Here is a 17,112-nt window from a genome sequence, read left to right as displayed (position 1 = left end):
ATAATTGCTTTTAAAAATAATGTTATATAATTTGGCCTCTATCTCTCTTCTGCATGCCCAGTGCTCCCCAAGTCTTCACTCCTCTCCCTGCCCACACTCCAGCTGTGCTTCCTCACTGGCCTTGAACTCCTTGGATCTAGAACTTTCTCCTCCTCTCTATGCTTCAAAAATTGTCCTTAAAGAGAATCTTCAGATCAGTGAAACAAAGCATAGAGTTCAGAAATAATCTGCAAAACAGAGAGGAACACAGAATATACAAGGATACCTCAAAAAGTTTGTGGAAAAATAGAATTGAAAGATAATATGAATCTTTCCATGAACTTTTTGAAGTATCCTCATATAATAAAGTGGTGTTTTAAATACTGGAGAGAAGTGGATTCCTTAATAATTGGTGCCAGGAAAGTAGTTAGCTATTTGAACAAAAACAAAGCTAGATATCCTTCTCAATTCTTAATCTATTTTCCAGATGGTGCAATTACGTAAAGGTAAAAATTAAAATAATAAAAACGCTAGAGGAAAACATGGGTGATGTTTAAAATAAATTATGAAGTGGAGATCTTTATAAGTTTGGAAAAAACCCAGAAACCAGAAAATTTTTTGGATAAATTTGACCTCTTAAAATTTTACTTTAAATTTGACTATTTAAAATTTAAAACTTTTCTGTGAAAAAACCACAATTAATTCAAAAGGCAAATAACAAAGTGAAGGAAAACATTGCACATATGATAGACAAAGACTAGTTTCCTTTGTTTTACATGGTAATAAGATATTGGATAATTCATGGAAAAGAAATAAAAATGGCTGATAATCTTACTTAATGGTAACCAAACAATTGTGAATTAAGTGGACAATGAAATACCATGTTTTACCTATCAGACTGGCAAACATTTTAAAAGTAGGTGAAAACTTTGCATTATAAGGATAGGGAAATGGACTCTCAGCAATACAGGAGGATGTACCAATCAGTCAACTTTTTGGAAATGATTAGACATAATCAATCAAGATCACACATGTGTATATTTTCTCACCCAGCAATTCTCCAAGGACTTTATTCCCTAGATGTTATTAAGTAAGTCAGCAAAAATATACACACTAGAATCTTCCTTACAGTATTATTTTGCTGTAGTAAACAACTGTAAACAACTTATATGACCATTGGCATGGGCTGGTTAAGTATTTTAAACATCCATATAATGAGATGCTTTGGACCTATAAAAAAAGTAGTACAGATCTGTATGTGCTAATTTCGGAAGATTTTAAAGCTATATTATTGAATGGAAAAAGCAAGGTATAGAATAGGATATATAGTGAGATTTTACTTATGTTAAAAGAAAAAGGGTCTATAAGCTTATGTATGCATAGATAGTTTTTGGAAAGACTCAAAAGAAATGAAGGTGTTCACTTTTTTAAATAATTAAAGGAGTTGTGAAGGTTTTAATATATGTCCACAAATATACTCCTCCATTCAAAAGGTGGGGTTTAATTTCCCTGTAGTCTGGACTTATTGACTCACATCTAATGTGTAGAACGTGATAAAGATGACAGTTTGTGACTTCTGAAACTATATCATAAAAGTCACTGTGACATCATCTTTGCTCTCTCTTTTGGATTAGTCACTCTGGGAGAGGGAAATGTTATAAGGACATTCAAGCAGCACTATGGAGACCCCATGTGACAAAGAAATGAGCCCTCTTGCCTGTAGCCAGTGAGGACCTGAGATTGCCTGCCAATAGTCATATGAGTGAAACAACTTGGAAGCAGATCTTCCTGCCCCAGTCATGCCTTCAAATGATTGCAGCCCTGGCTTACATCTTAGCTGCAACCTCATGAAAGACTCTAGGTCTGAACCACTTAGCTAAGTGCTCATGAATTCCTCACCCACAGAACTGTAAAATAAATGATTTAAGCCATTAAGTTTTGGTGTAATCTGTAATGTAGTAATAGGCATCTGTACAGAAGTAGAAGTGGTGGTAGAGCAAAGAAAGGGAAGAAGGAAACGTATTTTTCTATTCTTCTGTACTGTTTGCATTTTTCTAATATCTGCATATATTAATTTTATGATAAAAAAACAAAGTTTTTCTTCATATTCAGCTCTTTAAGTATCTGCTTTTTACTATACCAAATTAGCTAATTTGGCAAATTAATCCCTGCCAATGGTATACTACTGGGCTGATAAATTTCCCCATCCTAGATAAGTAGCTGATAACTATTGTGGATTTACTATGTGCCTGAACTAAACAGTGTTCTTGGGGTAAACAATTTACTTGGTTAAATCTCACAGCAATTCCAAACAGTGGGCTTATTATTTCCATTTTAGAGATGAAAAAAGTAGTTGGTAGTGTTGTTTAGGTCATCTATTTCTCCTGAATTTTTGTCTTAATTTTTCTACCAAATGCTGAGAAAGGGGTGCTGAAATCTCCAACACTCTACCACAACCTATGGTTGTAGAATAGTCTATTTCTTCCTTTAGTTCTATCAATTTTTGTTTCATGTATTTTAAAGTTCTGTTATTAGGTGCATACACATATGATATTGCTACTTTTTTCTGAAGACAAATTAACCATTATGAAATGTCCCTCTTCATCTTTAGTAATATTTCTGTCTTGAATTATCTGATTTTTTTTTTTTTGGCATGGTATACACTTTTGCATCTGTTTACTTTCTACTTGTTTGTATATATACATTTAAAGTGGGTCTTATTTACAGCATATTGTTTGATCTTACTTTTGTTTTTAATACATTATGATAATCTTTAACTTTTCATTGGAGTGTTTGGTCAAATAACATTTAATGTAATTGTTGATATATTTATATTTAGATACATCATTTTATTACTTGTTTTTTTGTGTGTCCCTTCTGATTTTTGTCCTTCTGTTCTTTTTCTCCAATCTTTTTTTTTAAAATAAGATTTTTATCTTTGAATAATTTTAGATTTACAGAAAAGGTGCAAGGACAGTATAGAGAATTCCTAAATATACTCCTCACCCAATTTCCACTAAAGTTAACATCTTACATTATCGTAGTACATTTGTCACAACTAAGAAACCAACATTACTATTAACTAGGTGCTAGACTTTATTTGGGTTTTTTGGTTTATTCATGAATATTCCTTTTTTTTTTTTGTTCCAGGAGCCAATCCAGGATACCACATTGCATTTAGTGCCTTTTAAAAATTATTATTTGAACATTTTTTAGAATTCCATTTCAATTTATAAATTGGTATTTTTACTATATATTATCACATTTTTTGGCTGCTCCATTGGCTGCTCTAGGAATCACGATATACATCCCTAACTTTTCACAATCTAATTTGAGTTAATATTGCCTCACAACACAAAATATGCAAACCTTGCAATCATACATGTTTAATTATATCTACCCCCAACATTTCCTTTGTGCTATGTTTGCCATATGATATCTTCATGCATTATAAATCCTATAAGATGATGTCATAATTTTTTATTAGAATAGTCATATATGTTTGAAAGAAATTAAGATGTAAAGCAGTCTTTTATATTGCCAGTCGTGATGCTCCTTCTGCCTTCCTAAAGATCCATATTTCATCTGGTATCATCTGTCTTCAGCCCTGAAGAACTTTCTTTAGCATTTCTTGGAATTCAGGCCTGCTGGTGACAAATTCTCTTAGTTTTCTTTTATCTGAAAAGCATTTATTTTGGTTTCCTATTTGATAGATATTTTTACCAGATATAAAATTCTGAGATGACAGATCTTTTTGCTTTTAGCACTTTCAAGATGTTGGTCCACTGTTTTCTGGCCTTCATTGTTTCTGATATGGGAAAACAGCAGTCATTTGAATCATTATTCCCCTCTATGTAACGTGTTGTTTTTCTCTGCATGCCTTTGACATTGTTTTCTTTATTATTGGTTTGACTTTAATATGCCCAGGCATGATTTTCTTTTATTTAACATGATTAGGATTTGCTGAGCTTCTTAGATCTGTAAATTTATGTCTTTTGCCAAATTTTGGGATTTTTTTGGCTATAATCTCTTCAAACAATTTTTTTCTACCTCATTTCCTCTCTCTTCTCCTTCTAGGACTTCAATTATGTGTGTGTTAGACCTTTCAATATTATCCTTCAGGTTCTACTATTTTCTTTTTCTTTTTTTTCCCCCCCACACACTTGCCTTTATTGTGAGGAGCAGGTGGGACGCTTCCAGCGAGAGTAAAAAAATTAATTTACAAAAGCAGAGATTCAGTGATGTTGCCTGGTTGGTACCCTTGGGAGCTCACACACAGATGCCAACCCAGAGCAGCAGGAAGAGGACTCCAAAGCCCATGAAGAGTGAGGCCACTGATGAGATGAGGAGCTCTTTGTAGATATCCCGAGTGTACTTGGTGGAGGTAACCTCATAAATGAAGAACCAGAGAGTGAAGAACATACCAATGGCCAAAAGCACCATGGTCAGATGGGGGAAGACAGCTGGGTTCACTGGGCTGGTGTATCTGCTCATGGTCTTGGGCTCCATTTTGCCCTGCACACGGTAATCTGCCACTCCCCAGGCTCTACTATTTTCATCTGTCTTTCAGATTGAACATTTTCTGTTGATCGCTCTTTAGGGACTCTTTCCTCTGTTTTCTCCTTTCTGCTGTTAAGAACATCCAGTTAATTAAAAATTCCAGATATTGTATTTTTCAGTTATAGAATTTTCATTTTATTTTATTTTTATTTTTGGTGGCTGGCTGGTATGTGGAATTGAACCCTTGACCTTGGTGTTACAAGGCTGTGTTCTAACCAGCTGAGCTAACAGGCCAGCCTTGATTCTATTTTTAATAGTCTCTATTTCTGTGGTTGTATTTACTATATTTTCATCATTATTAGCACATTTTCCTTTATGTCATTTAGTATAGTCAGAATTGCTATTTTAAAATAATTTTCTGCTAATTTCAATATCTGTGTCATCTTGAGCTTGACTTTGGTCAGTTTTCTTTACTCTTGAGAACGGGTCACATTTTTCTGTTTCTTAACATGCCAACAATTTTTGGATTATACCCTGGATATTGTGACCCATTCTCAATAGGAAAGGAAATTGACAAAAGTCATGTTGTGGAGACTGGATTCTGTTTTATTCCTTCAAATTGTCTTGCATTTTTGTCTTAGCAAGCAATTAACTTGGTAGGATTTAAACTGAAAACTCTTTTTTTGGGGAGGTGGCATTTTAAATCTCCCATATTCTTTTACCCTTATGTAGACTATTTACAGCCTATCCTGTATGTGGATGGTTAGGGGTCAGACAAAAATTTGGGCAGTGTTTACACATGAAATGTGGGACTTCCTCTCTCTGGCTCTCTCTTTTCTAGGATTCTCCCTCACTTTCCAGCAGCCATGGTTGCCCCAAACTCTGTCTTTGTTCTTCAATCCAGAAAGACTGTGGGTTTCCTCTCAGTTTTAGCTGCCCTTCAGGACACTGACAGCAGCTTGCCCTCAGGAGACTCACCTCATACTATGCTGTTCTTCCAAGTATCAACTTTCCTTTAGACTTGGCCTGCTTTTATATACTCTCCAGAGCTTTCAGATAGATTTTGCCCATCCCAGAGATTATAGTTGTTATCTGCAGGAAGATAAGTACAGTAAGAATTTATTCAGCCATACCAGAAGTGGCTCTCAGTCCAGATTCTGATTATGAGCCACTGAGATGTACTGAGTGTCACTTAGTCAAATGAGTATTCTATTCTGGCCTCATCAAATATTCTATAAAGGGTCATTGGACTGAGAAATGTCTCAGATGGTAGATTTTCAGACACTGTGAGGCTGGTGATGTCTTTGGGGAAGGGGAATTTTTGACAATGCTTTTCAGTTACAATGCCCAGTCCATCTATAGACAAGAGCCTTTTTTTCTGAAGAGAAAGTAATGACTATGTACACAAGCAGGAGACATTGACTCACAAAGGGCTGAGCCAGCCCCTGTGGGTGACTCACTATGTCTTAAGAGACTGGGGGAAGTGGCCAAGTGGTCAGGACACCTGCTTATGCTTAGTTCTGACTTGACTAGATTTAGAACAAGTCAACTCTGGTTCAGGAAAGGAACTTGATTTACCAGGTCATTAGGAGGCATTTTCTGTTCACTTTTATTTACTACCAAGAGGGCATGAGATCCTAGGATGTGATTAGAAATGAGCAAATAAATGCAATCTGAGTCAAGTCATTCATCACGCAGAGGGAGGTTGGGAGAGGCGCTAGGGCCCTGAGGGGAAAGGTTAGAGGTCTTGGGTGCAACTGGACCCTGCTGGGCTTAGTTCTTGCCTCCACCCTTCTCTGGGCACTGGGTGAATGTTGGATGTTTAGAAGTAGCTGGAAAGGACTGGAGTCTCAGAGACCAGTGCCAGGTTTTGTTATAACTTCAGTCTTCCTTGACTTATGAGGTTTGGGGCAATTGAAAGGACTCCATAAGGGCCGACCCCGTGGCGCACTCAGGAGAGTGCGGTGCTGGGAGCGCAGTAGTGCTCCCACCGTGGGTTCGGATCCTATATAGGGTTGGCTGGTGCACTCACGCGGTGCCAGCCGGTCACAAAACAGACAAAAAAAAAAAAAAAAAAAAAAAAGAAAGGACTCCATAAAATCACCCCCCTTTTCTCCTCTATAAAACTATGGCCATGGATAGATGCTCTTGAAAGACCCGTTTTGTTCCACGAATCTTCAGGGAAGGGTCACTCCACCTTATCAATGCTCACCAGAGGGGAGATCATGAGGAAAAAGAGCCAAGACAGGAGAGGTTGCGGGCAGAAGAAATGGACACCAGAGGGTGAGAGGCCCAAGGCCATGGACATCTTCACCTTTCTCTGCTAACTCTTCCACTGTCAGAGCTGAGGGTGGTATGGGAAGGACCCAGAGAACCCTCCTGCAGAGGGTGTGATAAGGTTCAGCTCTCCCTGTGGTGGGCACTGCACTCACCTCCCAGGAGAGCCTTGAAGGGCAGGGGTACCACGGTTCTCCTCTGATTGCTGTAGCTGCTACCTGAAATCCTGCCAGGTGGGTTTTCTTTCCCTGGGCTAAGCCCTGCTACAGCTGCAGACAGTGACTTGGGGATGGGGAAAGACGCTGTCCTTAGCATGCCCTCTTTCTTTCTGGGTGTGGGTTTACAGGTGGATCAAAACAGTAGAAGGGGAAGAGCAAAGGGGTTTAAGGATGGCAAAGGAGCTGGAGGGAGGGGAGTAAAACTGAAAGGGTTTCAGTAAAACTGAAACTAATGGTGTGTGTTGTCCAAATGTCACAAATTCTACGCCGCAGTTTGGACTCAGCTCAAGGGCCATTTCCTTTTCCCTAGAATCATCTCCTCTGAGCTGGAGTAGTTCCTCTTCTGCTGTTCTCCTGTTTATTAACTGCTAAGTTTGTGCTCACCTGCACCCTCCATCAAACTTAAAAAAGCAGGAGGAAAATGCTTTTGGAGTCTATACACTCCCTCTTTTTAAAATTCTCACCCAAATTCCCCACCATCAATTTCCTCTCCTTCCAGACAGGTGTCAACTCTCTCCCTCCTAAGAGGCTTGCCCTACCTGGAGCATTGGAGTCCGACCTTTCTCTGAAGGTGTTTGGTTTCAGTGTGCAGCCACTTCTGTCCATAGCCCAATGCGATGGGATATCCAGGGTCCCTACCTGATTCCCCTGGGTGGCCCAGCAGAAGGGACACATCTTTCTTTCCCCCAGGCAGAAAAGGCAGCACAGGAGGAAGATACTTGGACATCAAGAGCATGAGGGCTTGCAAATTTGTCAAGAGATAAGACCTCCAGCCACATATGTGAAGCTATGGCTCAATGACATGTCTTATCAGCTGTTTTTGTTTTTTTTTTTTTGCAGCTGGTTGGTATGGGGATCCAAACCCTTGACCTTGGTGTTACCAGTGCCTTGCTCTCCCAAGTGAACTAACTGGCCAGCCCACTAGCTGTCATTTTTATTTTTAATTTTTAGCTTTTCTTTCCCAGTCATCATGGTGCTGCATGCCCATTGTAGAACTTTTAGAAAATAGAGAAAATGATAATGAGATTGAAGAAAATAGCCCGCAAACTTACTATCCACTGGTAATGTTTTGGCATATTCCCTTCCAGTCTTTTCTTTTTCATTTATTTTTTTTCTTTCTATAGTTGAGATTGAATAGTGTACACTGTTTTCTATAGTGCTTTTAAAACTTAATCCTACACCAATAGGATTTTCCTGTGACATTAAAAAGCATCATTTTAAACAGCTGCCTAACATTTGGTCAAAAGTATATGCCTATTTTACTTAACAAATTTGCCTGTTTTTTGCATATTTGGGTTGTTTCTGTTTTTAGGTTATTGTAGGTAAGTCTGAAGTGAAAGTGTTGGTGCACAAGCCCTTTAGGACAGACTCCCAGGAGTGGGATGACCACGACAGGTTTCCTTTAACCCTAGGCAGGCTGAGTCTTTCCCAACCTCTGTTTCCTCTGCCCCATTATGAGCTTGAGGCCCATTCTTAAGTCAGTTACTAACTTCTGCCTGATGATTTCCCCAAAGTTTGTGCCTGACATGTTCCCACCAGCACTGGATGGAAATTTAGGTTATTTTGAGAGGTCATTTGCAAGCTGGAAAAAGCCTTATGTTGCTTTGATCACAAGGAAAGTTACACATCACCCTGACCTACCATTAGGGCCAGTCCCCTGAACCTGTCCCCCAAATAAGGATACTATTCACCATCAAAAGAGAATTGACAAATATTTAGTAGATTCTGAATTTGTTCTGATCCTCACAACAGCCCTGAGAGATAGCGACATTCCCATTTTATAGAAGCAGCGGCAGAGGCTCAGAGATGTTAAGAAGCTCGCCCAAGGGCACCCAGGTGGCCAGAGGCAGAGACCTGTGTAAGCCAGTTTGTCTTGCTGGCGACACCTGTGCTTTTGCCACACATTATGCTGAGGGTGGCTTTCTAAGATTTGGTTGAGAGTGGGAAAGGGTGGGACGGGAGGGGTGTGTTGCATGAATATTGGTTTGGTTGTGGTTCTGGCCTCATCTTCTGGGTCACCTACCACTGAGAACAAGGCCAGCAGGTGGCTGCTCGAGGCTGTGTCTCTGGAAGGACTGGTGTCATAATTCTGATGCAGGTAAAGACTTTCCAAAACTGCTGCTCTGTCCCACCTCCAAGGTCCAAGCTGCAGGGTCCTGGGGACTGGATTTCAAATTCCTTGATTTAGCTATAATTTTTTTTTATCAAGATTACACACATATGTAATTTAAATTGTTAAATAGATAAACGAGTCTTTTTCAAAAAATGCAGCAGTCCCTCTCCCTTCATTCCAACTCCACCTTTTCCAGTTCCTCAGAGCCAATCACTTTCAACATTTAACTGATTGATTTCTCTCTACAACTTTAAATACCATGCTTATAGTGCTTTCAGTTGTTTACTTTGCCTTTCTTGAACAATTTTTGTTTTCTGTGTAATTAAGACTCTTTTGTATGCTTAGATTTTTAAAAAAAAATATACTTGTGACTAAGTAAAACCAAACCCACCCTAGCCCCCTTTGTGGATATCTGATCTCCACGTGTCCAACCACATTCTTACCCTATCAATTTCGTTTTCCTGACTAGTCTTTCCAGGTGTCTCTGTCCTGCTCCAGCTGGGGCTGGCTGTTTGCCTAGTTTTGTCTGCAGCTGTAATCTTGCTAGCTCCCCTCACAATCATCCTGCAGCTCCCCTTCACCTGCTTCCTGGATTCTAGGTCTCCTTTTTTGCATCAATCCCCTGTGCTCTGGTTCACATCTCCTAGCAGCTATTAGAGAAAAGATTCATGAAGGGTAAATTGTTTTGAGACCTTGCATATGAAACTATCTTTGTTTTACTCTTGCACTTAGTTAATAATGTAACTGAACAGAGAAATGGTTGAAGACATTTTCCCTTTTAATTTTGAAGGCATTCCTCCATTGTCTTCTAGTTTCTAGCTAAGAAGTCTGATGCCATTTTGACTGTGGTCACTTTGTAAGTGATCTGTTTTCCATTCCCTCACCTGAACTCCATGGGTCTATTCTTTGTCCTTAGTGTTCTGAAATTTGTACCTTATTGTAGGTCTATTATCATATATTACTTTGGGCATTGGTAGGCCTATTCAGTCTGGAAACATATGCACTTCAATTCTGGGAAATTGTCTTGTATTATTTCATTAATGATATTCTCTGTGTTCTTGCTCTGAAATTCTTCTTATGCAGATGTTGGACTTGCTAAGCTCGCTGTCTAATTTTATTATCTTTCTCTGCCATTTTCCATCTTTGTCATTTTATTGTACTTTCTGGGAGAGTTCTTCAATAGTTTCTTCAAAGATATATGTTAAAATTTTTAATTCTACAATCATATTTTTAATTTCCAAAAAGTTTTTGTTCCCCCAAATTACTTTTTTATAGCTTTCTGTTCTTGTTTCATGATTGCTCTTTTTTTGAGCTCTCTGAGGATACTAATGGTAACTTTTTTATTGTAAGTTTTCTTCTCCCCACATAGCTTTCTGTTTCCTCCAGACTGCTTTTTAAAAAGATTTAATTGTTTTGGGCTCTGTCATAACAAAGATGACTTCCTCAAAAATATTGTGATTGTTTGTTTATTGCTTGCATTAAAAAGTGGGACTATTCTGATCATGTGGATAGGGCTTGCCAACTTTGGTCTTCACTATAGGATAATTTTGGTGGATTATTTCATTGCCAGTATCTTTAGGTATTTACTTTTGTATCGGGGATATTCTTCAGAGGAATATCCTATAGTCTGTTTATCAGGGGTATATGCCTGGCTCCCAGTTTTCTGGGAGCTGATTGATGGAAGAGGCTGGTGGATTTGGTATCCAGCAAACACTTAATTCAATGCTTGTCAACCTTTTTTTTTTTTTTTTTTTTTAAGTCACAACACATAAATTCCTATAGTAAACTGGTAAAAAGTCTATAAGGCTGTTGTGCCTGAAATGACTGCTCTGTGGGCTACAGCTGCCCAGACTCTGCCTGGTCACCCCATGTGAATATGGGATTCTTAAGAATTCTCTCTCTGTCTCTCTCTCTTTTGTATTTTCCCTGGCCCATCCAGAACCAAAGCCCAGGAAGACACACAACTGCAGTGTCTTTTTCTTGGAGTAGGGGCTGCTCTGGCTCCCCCACGAGGGTGTCATCCATTTGGGGTCTTGGTCCAGCATGCCTCTCACTCTGCCTGATCTCCATGTTTCCATTTCTTTCTCCTCCACATAGGCCTTAGTCCTCAGGGATTGGCAGATGCCTTCAAGGATAAACCCCAGCTCCAGTGCTTTCTTAGCCCACTGGATTTGCCTTTTCTAATCCTTCTAGCCTCTGGGGAATTCTTTTCCTTTCCCACCACCTCATAAACATCTTTTAAAAATCCAACCTTTTTAGTTGTGCTGTCCTAGGTGTCCTTTTTTGATCATCTTATCAGTCGTATGGTTAGAAAAAAAGTCCTGACATCATGCAGGATGAGGGCAGCTTATTTTTATGTGACCAACTTTTGCTTAGTTTCTCTCAGTGCAGCATACTCTGGTAGAGGCCGTGGGACACAAAGATAAATAAAACGTGGTGCCCCCTTGCAAGGAAGCTCATAATCTAACCAGGGAAAAAACTGGGGATGCAAGAAGAGATGGGATTTGAAGGACATGGTGAGTAGAAGAAGCCCTGCTCTGTGCTGCTTCAGCAGGCTGTGGAGTGGAGGCACTGCCTCTCTGGAGGTGGCCTTGCCCGCGTCTGGGTAGTTCTCAGCCTGAGGAAAGGTTTTTTATGAACTGAGTTGAAATCTGCTTCCTCTGATCTCAGCTCTGCCCTTTGGGGCTATTATGAATCAATCCAGCCCTGCAGATTTTAAAGACATGTGTAGTTAGCCTGTGGTGTTCTGTTTCATTTCTGGCTGCCTCTCAGTTCTGTCTCTATTTGGGAGAATCCTCCAGTTTGTGGGACTCAGCCGAAGGCAAGAGTTCCTCCCAACACAGCATCTGAAGAGGGCCAGCTCCTGTCCTTGCCCTGGCAGCTCAGGGTGGGTCTGTGACCGAGGCGGGGCCAGTTGGAGGATCCCACCTGAACTCTAACCCTGCAAGGAATGAGGCAATGTGCAGGGACAAGTTTTAGATTACTTGTCAGTCAAGGAGGAGTGATGGAGTTTGGATGTGTTGTCACCTCCAAAACTCATGTGGAAATTTGACCCCCCATGTGGCAGTGTTGGAAACTGATTGAGTCATGGGGGCGGATCCCTCATGAATGGATTAATGCTCTCCCTGGGGGAGGGGGGATTAATGAGTGAGATCTCGCTCTATTAGTTCCCGTGAGAGCTGGTTGTTTGAAAAGATTCTGGCACCTCCTCTCTCTCTTGCTTCCTCTTGCCATGTGATCTGCTTGTACCTGCCGGCTGCCTGCCACTTTCCACCATGAATAGAAGCAGCCTGAGGCTTGTGCCAGATGCAGCTGTCCCAGAATAATAAGCCAAATAAACCTCTGTTCTTTATAAATTACCCAGTCTCAGGTAATTCAGTTATAGCCATACAAAACGGACTAACACAAGGAGACAAGAGTCCAGTGAAACCATACCAACTAGACTGTCCCCTGGGGCTGCCCTGGCTGCGTTACTTATTGCCCAGTCTCCCTTGTTTCCATCTGTTTTCCAAGCCTAGTTCCCCAGGCTTCCTGTCATTTCTGTCATCTACCAATATGTTCTTTTTCTGCCTAAGTTCTTCATAGTTGGTTTTTATCACTGATAACAAGGATTATGACTGGTGCAAAAGCTCCTATTCCCTGCATTGCTTTCCACTTCCTGTTGGCTGTAATGCCCAGTGTACCTCTCCTTGCTCATCAGTGGGGGTTGCCAGCCATTGGAATGCACTCAGGAGCAAAAGGAGCTCATTCCACAGCGGGGTACACAGCAGAGGTCTGTCTATTGCCTGACCTGAAGCAGTACTGTCCCTCTACTAACTATTCCAGGGGGCACATATGTGACTGATTTCTTGGACGGGGCACAACGACCTTGGTGATACTCAAGAAAAATAGACACTGACTGCGATTAATCCAAGTTTGCTTCTCTTGAGAAGGAAAAGAGCTTTGTCTGGAAGTGTCAGGGGGACCCAAGCTCTATGTTGGGGATTTTCCAGAGGATGGTTCAAAACATTCCTTGTCCCCCTTAAGGAGATGCGTGTCTCCTTTTGGCCTGTGTCCTATTTTCTACAATTTATCAAGTATTACTGTTGGTAAGTTCGATGACACTTTGGACATTTATTTTTAAAAATAGGGTGAGAGGTATTTGAGCCTGAAGACAAACTCAGATACAGTACCTAGGAGCTCTCTCATTCTCTTCTACTATGAGTGTGGATCTAGGCTCCCTGCCTGCTCTGGAAATGTTAGTCCTAGTACCTGGCCACAGGGGGGGGGGCCCAGGACTTGGGTCTGGCTAATTGTGGAACCCAAGTTCTTGGCAATTCTCGATCAGTTCTAGCTGTGGGAACTGAGGTATGATCAGAGCCCTTTCCTGGGATTGGTCTACAAACACTGGGAGGCAGAAATCTTCTCTTCCCTGGGGTTGCGGGGCTGGTGGCCATCTTTGCCCCATGGAGAGGGTCTCTGAAGAGTGAAGCCTAAAGAGATAAGCAGAGATGAGAAAGACCAAGAGAGAGCACATGGGAGGGAGAGGATGAGACGGTGAGAGAGGAGAGTAGTAGGATGGAGACAGACAGGCAAGGTCCTGATGTGTGAGGTCTCTCTCCAGTCAGGAGCCTGCGTCCTGCAGTTCTGCACGTTCTGAGAGTGACAGCAGCCACCCACCTCTGCCAAAGCACCCTCCCTCCCTTTATAGCTGAGAGGACTTGGGTTTAGGTCACTTGCATCCAGGAGTCTTCGTTAACATACCGTGTTAGGCTTGAATTCTTGGCGTTATCTATTCAGCCTTTTCCAACTTGAGGACAATTTTCTTTGGTGAAGATGTGTGCAGAGAGGTGTTGATGATTTCTGCTTTCTCTTTTTCATTCCTCAAAATTAGAGCCTCCTCTCTGGCCGTGGGCCTTCACCTTCCTTGATTTTTTTTCTGTCTCTAAGCATAACTTTACTGGCTTATCCGGGGTCTGTAGCAGTTTTCATAAGTCCAGTTCATTCTGGACTTTGGATATTTTTATACTATTGTTAAAATTTCACTCTAAACTTTTAAAGGTCCTCCTATTTCTGGATTTGTTCATTTATTATCATTAATTTTGAAAGATATATATGCAATTATAAAAGCAATATATGTTTAGTAGAAAAACACAAAAATTCATAAATGAGCAAAAGAGAAAAATAATAAAATAATGTAAAATAATAAAATAATGTAATCCTCACCCCCAAAGAAAAATACTGTTAATATTTTTTGTGTGTATTCTTCTCTCTTTTTCTATATGTATCTGCATCTACAGTATTTTAAAGTCTACTTTTAACAGTAGGAAAGAAATCACTGTGTCCCAAGGATGTCACTTTCATAGCTAGTTTTTTCTTTTTGCTTAGATACAGGTACTGAGGAACCGTATAGTTTTCCCTTGTTATTGCCTCTGTTTTTCTAAGCTTAAATGGTCAGAAAGGCAAGGCATACTTTATTAGGTGCTGTGACTTTAGCAGAACTTGACATGTTATGGAGGTCCCTTCCCCACCAGCCAGCTTGCTGCATCTGGATTTATTTTATGATGTCTGTTAGGGAAGGAACATCCAGGCCTTCGATCTGGCTGTGAATTTGTGTGTGTGTGCGTGTGTGTGTGCGTGCATTTCCAGTGTAAGTGTACTTCTGCTTTCTCAAGTGCCCTCACTGAAGTGACGGCCTACTCAGGTTAATAGATTTCCATCTGTGTGCACACTTTTGTCCCTTGGGTGCTTCCTCCCACTTATCTAGTTTAGGAGTGTTGTGATCTCAGTCTCTGGGGTGGAACAGATCTGGATTTCAATACTGTTTTTGGCGCTTACTTATTTCTGTGACCCTGAGCAAATTACTCAGCATCTTGGATCTGATATTGCTCATCTTGAGGAATGGGGATAAGTTGATCTAAAAGGGTCAAGGTTGGGCTTCTGTGAAGGAGGTGATAAAGCTCAGGGATCTCAGGAATCCCAGGAAAGAATTCCCTCACATGCCATCATAAGCATCATACAAAATTCTGCCCTCTCCTGTGCCCCAGAGCCTGAAATGAGTTTTAGGAAGGGCAAACCTTTTCTCTTTTTCTTCTAAAACGAGACATAAGAGACTAGAACCCCTGGAGCTATACTAGACTGAGGGCCAGTGGCTGGTAGCAAATCTTATAAAGGTGTTTTGATGAGAAGTAAAGGAGCAGCACAGTGAGGACTGAGAAAGGAGCAGGGGTGGGGATCATAGCAGCATAGGGTGGAAGCAGCCATAGACAGAGCCTCCTGGATTTGGATGGTCTGACGGTTATTTAATCCTTTGCTGTTTCCTAATCCTTTGCTGTTTCTTGGACACGTCGTTCACTGAGCCAGAGGCCTTGAGGCATGGGCTTGCCCATGTCTACATTTGTTGTCCTGAGCAGTTTCACTGGTCTCTCTCGTACACAATAAAATGAATAGTATTGAGGTCTGGAAAAGCAATTAGATCTCAGTGAGACGTCTCCCATCAGGATGTGCATAAAAAGGTGTGTGGTGGATCTGGGTCCACAGGGCACCTATCATTTATTTGAAATCATCCTTTAGAAGAGGTGGGACTCTCTGGGGCCTGAGGTTACAGCCTGGAGACATGCTGGCTGTGAAAGAACCAGTAATTCCACTCTCTCTCCCTTCCTCCACTTATATGTATGGGAGCTGGGAGATCAGGCTGAGCTGCTGGGAGTCCAGAAGAGCTGACAGTTATGAGTACAAATGGATACACACTTTCCCAGGACCTGCCTGCTTAGTGAAGGTGAGGGCTGGTACTTTCTCTAGTTCCTGAGACCTAGAAGGATGACACCAGGTAGCAGAGGTGTTTGGTGAATATTGAAAGCAGGCCGGGTGTAAGAATATAAGAGAATTGAGGAGGATGAGTAAGAGGTACAGCTGGTCCTCTGTATCCATGGATTCTGCATCCATGGATTCAATCAACCACCCATCAAAAATATTCAAAAAAATAATTGCATATGGACTAAACACATACAAACATTTTTTCCTTGTCATTATTCCCTGAACAATACACTATAGTAGCTATTTACATAGTATTTAGTATTAGCTGTATTTGGTGTTATAAGATGATTTAAAGTATGCAGGAGGATGTGCACAGGTTATATGCAATTACGATGTCATTTTATATCAGGGACTTGAGCATCTGTGGATTTTGGCATCCACATGAAGTCCTGGAACCAACCCTCATGAATACGAAGGGACTACTGTACTCCTTTCCTTTTTTGAAGACTTGGGATGAGGTGGGGCAGGGGAAATAAGGAAAAGAAGTATCGGCCAGGCTGACTTCTTTCTTTGTTCTGAGCAGAAGACTTTGCTACAAAAAAGCCATAGTAGAATTCAAGCATGGTCAGTGTTAACTCATTCATCCAACAAGGGAGTACCTATCAGGCAGCTACTGATGCACATGAGCGATACAGAGAATGAGACAGACATAGTCTCTATTTTCAAGGAACTCATTGCTCATCTCTACCTCTGTGCATCTGCTCACACCATTTCCTCTGCCCGGCCTTCTCTCTAGCTGTTCCAGGGTTTCTCAGCTTGGGCACTAGTCACATTATGGGTTAGATAATTCTTTGTTGTGGGGGACTTTCCTGTGCATTGTAAGACTTTTAGCAGCATCCCTGGCTTCTGCCCACTAGATGCTACTCCCTGTCCTAAGTTGTGACATCCCAAACCACCTTTAGACATTGCCACATGTCCCCTGAGGGGCAATGGAACCACTGATCCATTTTCTTTATCTTTCACTACCTCCTGTAAGTCCTCTCTTCTATGAAACTTGCGTTGGCTACTTCTGCTTATGCTGGTTTCTCCTTTCTTTCATCTCCTGTACCAGTTATTGCTACTGCTATGCAATTTAACATGTAATCATCCAGTCTCTTCTTTTGATCTCTGAAAATGGTCCTGGAGATGTAGATTTCATCTGGGCACCGTGGCAAACCTATTATACCTCCTAGAATAAGCTGCTTCCATTCTCCTGGGGAGACCCAGTTTCTTCAATTGTCAAATCTAATG

The 17,112-nt window shown here is 40.9% G+C and overlaps 1 protein-coding gene across 1 annotated transcript; it reads right to left on the bottom strand.

Annotated features, from left to right (window-relative positions):
- Positions 1 to 4,233: 4,233 nt before the first annotated feature.
- On the bottom strand, positions 4,234 to 4,488 carry LOC134361521 (transmembrane protein 258-like). The gene has a single exon (XM_063076464.1). It carries the CDS (start codon positions 4,486 to 4,488, stop codon positions 4,249 to 4,251), a length of 240 nt encoding a protein of 79 aa, XP_062932534.1. The 3' UTR covers positions 4,234 to 4,248.
- Between the last annotated feature and the right edge of the window lie 12,624 nt (positions 4,489 to 17,112).

This window comes from Cynocephalus volans, chromosome 13 (genome assembly GCF_027409185.1).
Source record: "Cynocephalus volans isolate mCynVol1 chromosome 13, mCynVol1.pri, whole genome shotgun sequence".
Classification (NCBI taxonomy): domain Eukaryota; kingdom Metazoa; phylum Chordata; class Mammalia; order Dermoptera; family Cynocephalidae; genus Cynocephalus; species Cynocephalus volans.
This window is presented reverse-complemented; position numbering and strand designations above follow the sequence as displayed.

What these genes read in the sequence shown, in the direction of transcription:
- LOC134361521 (XM_063076464.1), bottom strand. Translation starts at nt 4,488, where the DNA reads ATGGAGCCCAAGACCATGAGCAGATACACCAGCCCAGTGAACCCAGCT.